This window comes from Poeciliopsis prolifica, unplaced genomic scaffold, assembly GCF_027474105.1.
Source record: "Poeciliopsis prolifica strain line A6 unplaced genomic scaffold, Auburn_PproV2 SCAFFOLD003, whole genome shotgun sequence".
NCBI classification, from domain to species: Eukaryota; Metazoa; Chordata; class Actinopteri; order Cyprinodontiformes; family Poeciliidae; genus Poeciliopsis; species Poeciliopsis prolifica.
In genome coordinates this window covers 6,686,806-6,698,988 of record NW_026562378.1, presented here as the reverse complement: position 1 = coordinate 6,698,988, position 12,183 = coordinate 6,686,806, and the positions used below count along the sequence as shown (strand labels likewise).

The window sequence follows — 12,183 nt, the reverse complement described above, 5'->3', positions numbered from 1 at the left end:
GGAGACTGAAACACTTAAGTTTTGGTCTCATTTGCTTAGAGACTTCATGCACATGTTTGCTGCGTCCCCACATGGCTGCTGTCAAATTGCATATAGCTGAAAGCAGGAGAAAGAAAAAGACAGATCATTTTTCACATTGCGCTTGGTGACCTAACAAAGGAGATGATTATCATCAATCTTTCAGGATGAATATGTCACAGCAAAACTGTCTTCAAATTTTATATAATCATTGTAACAGTATATTTGCTTCCGTCGATGCTCACTCTGAAAATATCCTAACCCATATGGGTAAGGGGGATTACCAGTCCTATTCCAGGCCAGTGATGGTTTCTACTGACAGAATGCCATAATAGACTTTAAAATCCCTCTCCTGAAAATGTAGTTCAGGCATATAATTCTAGGATAAGTGTTAAGATCTTAGTAATTTATTTTTATTGGCAAATTTAGGTCGTTATATTTTTCCCCCCGCAGTAATGCAATGTCAATATTCCATGGCTCATTTTTGACGGAAAAATTCTGTCGCATACAATGTTGTGTATAAATTCAATTTGGATTTTTAGCATTAATAATTTGTATTTAGAGTTTTTCTACTCTCTTGGACTCTCAAAGGAGTTGGCTTCTTTGTTTGCTATATTACATATTAAATAAATGTGTCATACAACAAACATGTTCTGGAAACAGAAACTAGGACGCAGGAAGCTGATTTTGAGAATAACCTTTAACCTGCCCTTTATCAGTCCTATTCTTTGTCATGAATTCGTTGGTCATCAATTGCCCTGGAACCTAAAAGACCATATTTAGGTGAAATTTATCCAAATCGCTGCAGCGCACCGCTACTGGCTGACAGCTGCAGCGCATGATCTGAGTTTACCATATATGGGCAAAGCCAGGCAGCGCGAGCGCCGGGGCCGCTTCCGTGTTTGTGTGATAAGGCAGGGCAGTGCACACAGCCGGAGGAGCGTCTCTGTCTCCACAGATTCATTCATTGGAAAGACTAACGATAAGCTCAAGGCCTACAGGAATAATGCCGTTTGAACTGAGTAAGTCTGCGTCGCCTTGTGGCAAAAGCGGAGTTACACAGAGCGAAAAATTCTGCTTTGAAGCAGAATGTAGTGTGCAGTGTCGGCTAGTCGTCCAGCTAGCTAGCCTCGCCCATTCTTCTGTCTTTTCTTTTTGACATTTAAGTTTTCCCCGGTGAAAGCAAAACAGCCACGACTTGTTAACGTGAAAGCCACGTCTGACTATCATGGCTTCCTGGAAATGTATTCTAGCTCTGCTTTCAGCCTGTTATGGGTTGTTTCAGTGAAAGTTAGCGTCGGCTAGCGGAGCTGTAACAAATAGGAAATGGTTCCGCTCACGTCGTGTTGTTGTGACATGTCCAGACTGGAGCTGTCAGACGAGACGTGGCTGCTTGAACTCACGCCGTTTCACCCACAAATGTCACATTTTACTTAAGTTACCAAAAGAAACTTACCAAAAATTGTTTATTGTGACTTGCGAAAATCTACTTAGTGCACGAGCCTGTTCTCAGTTTCTGACTTTTCTCTGTCCAGTTATTGATTTATGACGTTGCGAGCTTTTAGTTTAGAGTTATAGCAGCCAAAAAGTGATCAGAAATTAATGCAGTGTTAATGGTAGTGGGATTTCTTGTTCTGATAGTAGGATACACGTGTTGAGGCATGCAAACATATATATTTCTTTCTCGTGTTGTGATTCAACCTTGTGCAAACTTGAAACATGCAATTGAGTCTTAATAAGAACTCAGATTTTTTAAAACTTATTCTTAAAGTTTTAGACAAGTATACACTTATAGCTTTATACTTTTATGCATTTATTCCATAATTCTCAATTTTGAAGTTATTTAAGAGAAGTTGGACTTTCTGCAGCAAATTTCAGATGTGACTTTTTTTTTACAAAAATGAGAGAATATAGGATCAAAATATTTTTTTCTTGCAATGATTTATTTATAATGAAAGTAGTGTCATTAAACGTATCTTGGACAGCAGTGGCTGTGCATAAGGGTTTTACTAAGATTGAAAATGACCAACTAGACATTTTAAACTGTCTTTAGCTCATTCTGTTGGTACTTAGCGATACTTCAACACTAGTTTCTGTGTCTTGATGAGGTAGATCCTTATCTGAAGTCAAAGATTTCCAAAACGCTATCAGCATTTCTAAATCCAGTGTTTTCCGGTTACAGACAGTTCCCAAAATATAAAATGAAGATCCCAAAGGGGGATTTCTCAACAAATCTCTTGTGAACTTGTAACATTTATTTTTTTTCAGAGCATGTTTTTGCCAGCCTCCCCCAGATGGAAAGGGGAGTTGCGAAAGTAATTGGTGGCGATCCCAAAGGAAACAATTTCCTCTACACCAACGGCAAGTGTGTTGTCATACGAAACATCGAGGTAATTACTTTTCTCATTAAGCCTTAGTAATAAATTTTGCTGGTTCATTCACTGTTTGTGCATTATGTGGTGATCACTCGTGGCAATGTTATGTTTTCTGTAAGTTGTGAAGTAAATCAGAAGTGTCTTTAAGTTTGGTTTGTTTTCTGTCTACAATGTGATGCTGCAGTTGCTTGCCCTCTAAAATCCTGCTCTGTTGAATCGCTCTCCTTTCCCATGGTGCTCTTGCACACTGGTTTAACCAAAATAAGTGTGACTTGGTTTTGCTAAAGACTGACCCTGGTGTGTATTAAACAGGGTATAATAATAGAGGAACATCAGTTTCCTCTATTCATCAAACCACATTTATTGCATGTTCCTGTTATTCTGTTAGTGGGTTAGATCAACCTTTTTATTAAGAAGCATCGTCTGTCCAGCTGTCTAATAAATTGTGATATTTTCTTTTTATTCAAGAATCCAGCAATTGCAGACATTTACACTGAACATGCCCATCAAGTTACTGTCGCCAAGTACGCCCCCAGTGGCTTCTACATTGCATCTGGAGGTATAGATCCCTTTTAGACACTTGTCTACAAATCTATTTTGTACTGTGAATTAGCTGTTTTTAACAAAAACTTTTTCTGGCCTCTCAGATGTATCAGGGAAGATCCGTATCTGGGACACCACCCAGAAGGAACACATGCTCAAGTACGAGTACACCCCCATTTCAGGGAAAGTCAAGGACATCGCCTGGACAGAGGACAGCAAGAGGATTGCGGTTGTAGGCGACGGACGAGAGAAGTAAGAGTCAAAGTTTTGTATCTGTGCATTTTATAATGCCATCAAACATAGTTAATGATGTCTCCCAATGTTCATTATGCTTTTGTGTAAAATATAGAAACCAGCCAGCCAAACAACCTCTTTGTCAGAAAAGCTGAGTGTGTATGTCTCCTGTTGTAGATTTGGTGCAGTGTTCTTGTGGGACTCGGGCTCATCAGTGGGAGAGGTTTCTGGCCATGCAAAATTAATCAACAGTGTAGACATTAGACAGAAACGCCCTTACCGCCTTGCCACTGCCAGCGACGACACCTGCGGCTCTTTCTTTGAGGGACCTCCCTTCAAGTTTAAATTCACGCTCAGGGTATGTTTTTTTTTGTTTGTTTTTTTTCCTTTTCCTTTCTTTTAATCTTTGGTATTTGAATGTAATATTTGTGCTAAACACAGCATTTGGGGTAATTGAGTTTCTTTACATTAAACTCCAGAAATAGGCACATTTCTGAAACATCCTCAACCTGAATTCTTATCAATTAACTTTGTTTTATGGTTTCAGTAACTTTAAGCTGCTGGTTACTTAGTGCTGCTTACTCATCTCAAAGCTGTCACACCCTGGTGGCTTTCAACAGTGTTGCCTTGTGTTGCTGCTTCCACATTATATAACCTCCATCCCACTCAAATGCTTGGGGTGTGACTCAAATTCATTCAAGCCTCTCATTTGTTTCAGCATTCTGTCTTCTTTTCCTAGAATAATCATTTTATGTCTTAAATTTGAAATCAAAATGGCTTTTCCCCCAAATGATATGCATGTTATTTGCTTAAATGTATTGAATTATGCAGGTGATTGGTCTTCCAGTCATGCTCCTCCCTTAGTTTTGTTATCGGTCTAAATGCCAGCCACAGGAAGCTACTATGGATTGGGATGGTCTTCCTCATAATTACTTTCATACTGGCCTCAGTTTTCTATTCTGCCATATGAAACCCAAGTTTTCACCAGCAAACGTAAACCTAAATAAGGAAGAACCGACTTCCTGCTTGCCATGAGGAAGACGGCTTCATGCATGGATGCATGCAATATTACAAAAGCATTGTTTTGAAAGTTTTTTTTTTTTTCCCCATAGATGCTTGCCAGCAACTGCATATGAGAATGCATAGTGGTTCCTGACAATTTGCAAAAACACTCCATCAAACTAACTGCTGTAATTTCTGTAGCCATAAATGACAAATTAACAGCAAGTGTCAATGTTAAATGCTGTGCTCGAGCTTCTCAGAACATCCTGCCGTGAAGTGAATGTAGCTGTGAGAATTGAGGTTTGTTGATCAGAATATTGACTTTGCTGCTGAAAATGGTCACAAAATGAAATGTGTAATACAAGAAATGTGATCATTACAAAAAGTACTCTGCTTGCGTATTCTAGAGAAGGAGAAACTTTAACTCAACAATGAAACTTTCCAAAGGATGCTCACTCTTTTCTAACAGGGTCAAAGCTCTAATGCAGGGTTTCCCACGTCCTATTATCCTGCAACTTTTAGGTGCATCTCTTCTCAAACACAAGGGAGTCAAATTTTCTCATCAGCAGTCATTCAAATCTGCAGAGGACTGGTAACAAGGCATTCATTTGACTAAGGTGTTTTGGAGATGGGAGGGATCTGCATGATGGAAGCTCTTGGGAATCCCTGATCTGAAGAATGATGCAGAGCTATTTTGCTGCACTGCAAAAACACAAAATTGAGTATTCTTGGTCTACTTTCTAGTGCAAATATCATAGTAAACTTGAAATAAGAGCAGTAACTTGCAAATAACATTTTAGTGCTTGTTTTAAGTAAATAGCTCCTTAATATTGATGGAAAATTTGCAGATTTAACTTATGACAAGACATTTTTCTCATGTTATGTTAATCTATCCACCAATAGATCTAATAGTTTTTTTTTTAATCAATATCAAGGATTTATTTATTTAAAACAAGCCTCTATATCTTGCTGGAAAGATATTTAAAAAGCAGACCTGTCTAGATGTCAAAGGAAATGAGCTCCTTTAAAAAAAAAAAAGCATCTTTCTGCTTCCTCTGACTTAATTTGAAATGACTTGCTGAAAAACAAAAGTATGCTTCTCTTCTTTCAGTGAGGACTGCAGAATACATTTTGTCAACACAACTCTGTAGTGCTTATATGTGGTATGTTTGCAGATCAGAAAAAGATGGGTAATTTCAAATTAACAATCTAGTTATTGCTCAAGGAAGATCAAAATGAATGTCTAATTTCAATCATCAATTTTACTGCTAGTCAGAACTCTTAAAATGTTAGTGGGCTTTTGTTAAGGTGACTTGAGAGAAAAAAATAAATTTTTGTCCACATTCTGTGATTTATTCCTTTCAAAATTCCAATATCTAAGTATTAACTATACATATAAGGTCAAAGTAATGTAGCCCACTTTAAACAGCACAATGTTTAGAATTGTTTTTATATTTTTGGGCATTAGGCCTTGTTCAATTTTCTATTTAAGTAATGAGTCTTTTTTGTTTTTTCTTTTCTCTTCTTCCCTGTGACTGCAGGACCACAGCCAGTTCGTCAACTGCATTCGTTTCTCTCCAGATGGAAGTCGATTAGTCACTGCTGGAGCTGATGGCCAGGTCGGTGGCAAAATAAAGACCATGGGCAAGCAATTACATGAAGGCAAATCAGAATGCTAAAACTGAGATTATCATTTAATCAGAGTACAAAACTGTTTTTCTATGTAGAAAAACTTCATGGAGTGGACTGCAGTCGGTCTAATCAAACAACAAAGCCGTAGATATTTTGCCAAAAAAAAAAAAACATTTTAATTGACTTCACACATGACTGTTTTAAGCTTAAACCAATAATCATAACTTTGTGCAAATAATAAACTTATGGGAATAGTTAAAGAATTAAAAGTTTAAAATTAAAGTGAACAATACTCCTGTTTCTGCATGTAAAACAGAGGAAGGAAGTTTAGACACGTGAACAGGCAGTTTTAAAGAAGTGGTCAGGCCAGTAAGCATGTCGAGCAAAAGATGCTTTCTGAAATGACCATATGTTACAGGTTCTGACTGTCAGGATTACTGTAACACAAATAGTATTAAAAGGGCATCTGGAGAACTCAATCACTCTTAATCTAAGCAGTTCTGTGGTGTTTTCCTTTTAATGTGTAGTTTTAAACCTGAGGGTCACACTGCATCACGGCATCATAAAAAGTCAAATTCCAGAGTTTATCAATTGTGGTTCTGATTGTTTTTTCTTTTTTTAAAGTAAGCCCAATTTTTATTTGTGTTTTGATTTACATAACTTATCACATTTTGCTACCCTGAAGGAGACAAAACTATGTTAGTTCCCAGCCATGTGTCCATATCTGGTTTCAGGCTTTATTTGCTTGCAGTAGTAAATGGTTTAAGTGTTAATAAATTACCTTGATATAGATATTGATTAAGCTCAACTTTCTTTGTTCTAAACTGGTTTAAATTGTAACTGAGTTAATCATAGTTAACTTTACACTTTACAAAATTTAAACGTGACTAAAAAATGAAAGGATGTTTTGACTCATTTACCTGCAGATATTCGTCTACGATGGAACAACGGGGGAACGCGTTGGCTCACTGGGTGGAGAGAAGGCTCACAAAGGAGGAATCTATGCTGTAAGTACTTGTGATTTTGAACCAAACTACTGTAGCAACACAAAATGAGAAACATGATGTTTATCCTTTAAGCCCGTCACCTGACTTGCATTAATTTGATTAGATGTGTAAGCTTTTTTGTCAGAGCTGGTGTTCCAGGCCTGCTGTGCTGGGCACAAAGTGTAAACATGAATGGCTCATTTCCTAGTCAAATTATGGACATATTTCCTTAAACTGACCCTCTTCCTCTTCAAAGTCGATGTTTGTTATTCCCTCTGCTCCAACATCTAGGAAATGTGCTTTCCTAGTGACAGATCACGAGAACACTGTCAACACTTTTAATAAAAATGGTCTTTTCTTAACCTCTGCTTCATGTCGTGCAGCTCAGCTGGAGCCCTGACAGCTCCCAGCTGATCTCTGCCTCGGGGGATAAGACGGTGAAGCTCTGGGATGTTGCCGCAGATACGGCCGTCACCACCTTCAATATGGGCTCCGACGTGAGTGACCAGCAGCTGGGCTGCTTGTGGCAGAAGGACCACCTCCTCAGCATCTCTCTGTCAGGATACATCAACTACCTGGACAAGAACAACCCTGACCGGCCCATTCGCACCATCAAGGTCAGACTATAGAGTTTATGAATGTTGTCTAGATAGCGAGGGGCTCCAAAATAATTATTCGTTTTTATAGTTACAATTCAGTAAGTGGGAGTGAAGCGTCTAAGATTTTTCTTTTTTAATAAGTATGGACTCCATATTGCCAATAGCTGTTGATTTTAAGTTGTCTTGATCTAAGTTGTGTAATTGTTGTACAGAGTTGTTAAAACTAATTTAACAAATTTAAGAATGTAGCTGCCTGAACCCGTCTGAAATGTTTACATGGCTTTTCCATAAACTCTGGAATGACGTTCCAGGGTAAATTTGTGCCAAGTTAATTTAGTGTGTGCTCTAAAGCAGATCTCTGTTTGCAGGGTCACACAAAGTCCATCCAGTGTCTGACGGTTCATAAAGGCAATGGTCGATCATACATCTACTCTGGGAGTCATGATGGACACATCAATATCCTTAAATAGTCTATTAATGTGAAGGTGACCCTGGTAAACAAAGTGGGGGTTTCTGCAGCATCATAAGAGATTTTACTTTAATCTCACCCTAAGATCTTGAAATGCAGTTGGTTTAATATTAGGCATTTACAGTTGCAGTTTTTAAGAAATGTGCTGGCAGCGTTCATATGTTGTAGTTTTGACTGAGATTTGATTGATTCATCTGGACATCCAGCTTTCCACATGAACTTGTGGGAATCATACTTTTCTTAAAATAATAAACTGTACATTTAAGAGCTGCTGTTAGTTTTTATTTCAAATTCCTAAACAATATGAATTTGAGAACTTTTAAAAAAAAAAATCATGTACAACTGGATTATGTGTTCGGACTGAGATTGATCATGAAGATGTAGCTCAGTGGCTCAGCAGTGGAAAGTTTCTCAGAGATTTGGTTAAAGTGTACCGCAGGATGCACATCGTCTTTCATTTAAAAGGTTAAAAAATATCAGTATGCGATTTCTTTAACTCATGTTTCACATTACTGGGATGCGGAAACTGGTGAGAATGACAGTTTTTCAGGGAAAGGCCACAGTAACCAGGTGAGCAAGATGCAAGCGGATGAAGCCAATGACCTGGTGACATGCAGCATGGATGATACGCTCCGCTACACAAGCCTCAGCAAGAAAGAGTACAGGTATGGGCTGTTTTCCCTTAAGAGATTCTAAAATGTATTTATTTTTATTTTTTTAAAAAGGTTCTCTGCTGTTTTTAGCATCTTCCTTAACTGTGTTGGATATACAGACAGTAGCATTCATTTAAGGAAAATGAATCTTTTGTTTGAATCGCGTTTGTACGCCGGTGTTGGGTGTAGCTGTCAGACCCTCTGTAACAACCCAGACTGTTGGCTTTGCAGTGCCTCTGATGTGGTGAAGATGGACTCCCAGCCTAAAAGTGTCTCTGCATCAAGAGGGTTCACTCTGGCTGTGTGCATCGGTCAGGTAATGTCCTTTTGGCTGTGGTTACCTTCAACTCATTTTTTGGTTACCTTTAAGAGTAGTGTGATTACATCCTATTTTTTCTTCTTAGCTGGTCTTGCTGAAGGACAAGAAGAAAGTTTTCACATTGGACAATCTTGGCTATGAAGCAGAGGTCGGGGTCATCCATCCTGGTGGCACCACTGCTGCTGTTGGTGGAAATGTGAGTGGAAATCTACTTTGAAGAGACGCTTTGCTGCTTCTGAAAATGCTTTCAGACTGATGTAGTTTTAATCACCGTACCATTTTATCAGATCTTGTCAATACTTTTTAAAATGTTTCCTGTCTTCAGGATGGAAAAGTCCACCTCTACTCCATTCAAGGCAACACTCTGAAGGACGAGGGTAAAACTCTTGAGAATAAAGGGAACATAACCGACATGGCCTACTCCAGTGACGGAGCCTACTTGGCTGTCATCGACGATAAGAAGGTCGCTACGGCCTACTCTGTGGCAGATGGCTACTCGGTAAAACTGGTCTTATCTTGCAAAGCTGAGTTGGTCTTTTAGTTTGGGATGTTAGTTTTAATAATTTTATTTTTTTTCTCCCTCCAGGTAAAAAATGAGTTTTATGGGCATCATGCCAAACCAGTGAGTCTGGCCTGGTCACCTGACAATGAGCACTTTGCAACTGGTGGGATGGACATGATGGTTTACATCTGGACAGTTGGTGATGCAGACACAAGGATCAAACTTCCTGGTTAGTGATAAGCCTGCAAACCTAAACATGCCAGTCTCATGCATGCACGCAAAAATTTTTTTATACTGTTTTCATATTTGTTTTTTGTTTTTGCGGAGGGGGTGGGGGGGAGATCTTTAAGCTGCAAACTTCTTTTAGTTTGGAGGCTTTTCTAATTATTTGCACACCTATTAACTTTTGCTGTTTAGCTTTTCAATAAAGGATTAAACAACTAGCTCCCTAAATGGAACGTACCACTGTTGCATATTTTACTGCAAAACAAATAAAGTTTAAATTGTTACTCCACTCAGATTTCTTGCTGCACTTTTTACAAGTTGTGTTTCAACAATTTAGTTGTGCCACATTATTTGCCTAATCTTAATTTGCTGGTTTAAATAGCAAATTTGTTTTCAGATGTTCTGCAAGTACAAAGCTGATCTTTATGGTCAGACAATGGATCTTATTGCTTGCAACAACTTTGTCAAAGGTGTAAAGGTGAATTAATTGGCATCAAAAATTGAGTTTTCATAGCATAGCGTCATATTACCTTGATGTTTGTTTTGCGGCTCCAGCCTGTGAATATCACAAGGAGTGCTTGGCAAGCAAAATAACCTGCAGAGTAAATTCTGCAAGCTCACACGTTTCTCCACGTATCTATAAAGCTGCATGTAGTCACTGAAGGAACATTAATTAGGCTTCTATAGAAACTTTCACAGCTTTAAAAATAGCTTTTATAAAGCAAACATTTGTAGTCTGGCTTACATCAGGCTACTTTAATCATTAAGCACCTTTTAAAACAGACCAGTGTGCATTTATAAAACCAAACCTAAAAGGAACACCAACACAGAAGAGCTTAAAAGTCAAGTCTAAAATAACTCATAACTTTCTCTCATTGATTGTACTAGTTCATTGTTGTTGTTTTTTTTTTTTTGCCATATTATATTATTGGCACTGGTTGAAGGTCACTCATGGGAGGCTTACTTAAGAGAGAAAATGATAATCAAAGTGCAAATTTAGAAAAGCATAGATTACGATTTCAGAGTTACTTTTAACTAGAATAAAAGCTCTAGTTGTTTTTATTGCCAAAAACTAGAGCACTTTGGCAAGTGCTAGGTCTGAACATCATGACTCAAGTTGAGGACTTTGTTGTTGTAGTTTTTTTTTACCCCCAATTAAAACCTGTTTGATTCAGAATTCTTTGAACTAAGTCTTGAAAATTCTACTTAACATCATATAGAGATTAAATCTAATTTGTTGGACACATAGAAGAATTTGGAAAAATAAACAATGATGTTCTTTTCTTGTTTTATACAATTATTGTGCCTGACCTGCAGCATTAAACCCAACCCAGGACAAATATTCACCGGGGTGTAAATAATCTTCCCCTAAACGTGGAAGAAAGCTTGCAAATTTTTCCAGGTTCTAAAAGTCTTCTTTGACTTTTAGTCAGATTAATTTAATCATATATATATATATATATTATATATATATATATTGTCTTTTTTGTGGAGCTATAATGCCACAAAGTTGAGTATTTTCTGTAGAACTCACAGGATCAAGATGCTGCCATTACCTACACCAGTGTAGGTAATGGCAGCTCATAACTGATCAGACTGAATTAAAAGAATTGCTAAATTGTGACATTGTTACGCTGGCTCTTTTTGTAATGAGTTTTTCTTGCACCGATGTCTGCAGACGCTCACCGCTTGCACCATGTCAGCAGCCTGGCCTGGATCGACGCTCACACTCTAGTCACCACCTCCCATGATGCCACTGTCAAGCAGTGGACAATCAAATACTGAGCTGCAAGAAAAACATTCACATCTCCAGGGACAAGGACTACTGTAGAAATTAAGCTTTTTTTTTCTTTTCTTTTTTTTATTCTCTCCTCTTAATGTACTGTTAAGCATCAAAACTCTATGCTGTCTGTAACATCTGAATTATAAATGGTTATGCTAGTGATGGCGTCCAGAAAACAGTTTTAACACAAGTCTATTTGCAGGTGAAATGTTGAATTATGAAATGTAACCATGAGTGCTTTTGCAGCTCTACATAGACGCAAACATGTTTGTGATCATTCCACAGTTTACTGAAATCCTTTTCTGTGCATCGGGCCCTTTGAGGAGGAACAATGAGCTTTTTACCAGAGCAGAACATGTTTCAATGAAATAAAACCTTTTGGTTACATTCCTGAAATGAATTGGTACCTGGAGCAGATGTCCATTTTTTTCTTTAACAATATTTTACAGTTTTGTGTTTTTATTTGTTTGGTTTTTTTTTTTGTCAACATTCAGACTTTGACTCTGATCTTTGTGATCGGAACCATTAAGGAAATGAGAGAACAAGGAATACAATCAAAATGCTGTCTTTTCTGTTAGGTCTTGTTGGTGGTGTTTAGCTTGTCTCAGTTTTATTTCGATGTCTTTATGAGTGTCTAAAGAGGAACTTGGTTCACTAATTATGATAATAAAAGGTAACTTCTTATGCATTCATCTTCTTACGCATTACTCTTAGCACTTCAAGGCAGACAACATGCACTTATGTTGCGAACTTTTGTCTGCTAACTGCAGATGATCCCTTTTGTCTTAAAGCTATTGATGAAAACTTTAGTTCAAAAAGCACGTCTTTGATCCTCTGTTGTGG

The 12,183-nt window shown here is 37.9% G+C and overlaps 1 protein-coding gene across 1 annotated transcript; it reads left to right on the top strand.

The window, feature by feature from the left end:
• Positions 1 to 917: 917 nt before the first annotated feature.
• On the top strand, positions 918 to 12,024 carry wdr1 (WD repeat domain 1). Its single transcript, XM_055027401.1, has 15 exons — positions 918 to 1,040; positions 2,287 to 2,408; positions 2,862 to 2,952; positions 3,041 to 3,188; positions 3,348 to 3,528; positions 5,714 to 5,791; positions 6,731 to 6,811; positions 7,174 to 7,407; positions 7,758 to 7,847; positions 8,369 to 8,523; positions 8,743 to 8,827; positions 8,916 to 9,026; positions 9,156 to 9,329; positions 9,417 to 9,561; positions 11,236 to 12,024. The coding sequence occupies exons 1-15, from the start codon at positions 1,025 to 1,027 to the stop codon at positions 11,340 to 11,342; spliced, it is 1,818 nt and encodes a 605-aa protein (XP_054883376.1). The 5' UTR covers positions 918 to 1,024; the 3' UTR covers positions 11,343 to 12,024.
• Positions 12,025 to 12,183: the final 159 nt, after the last annotated feature.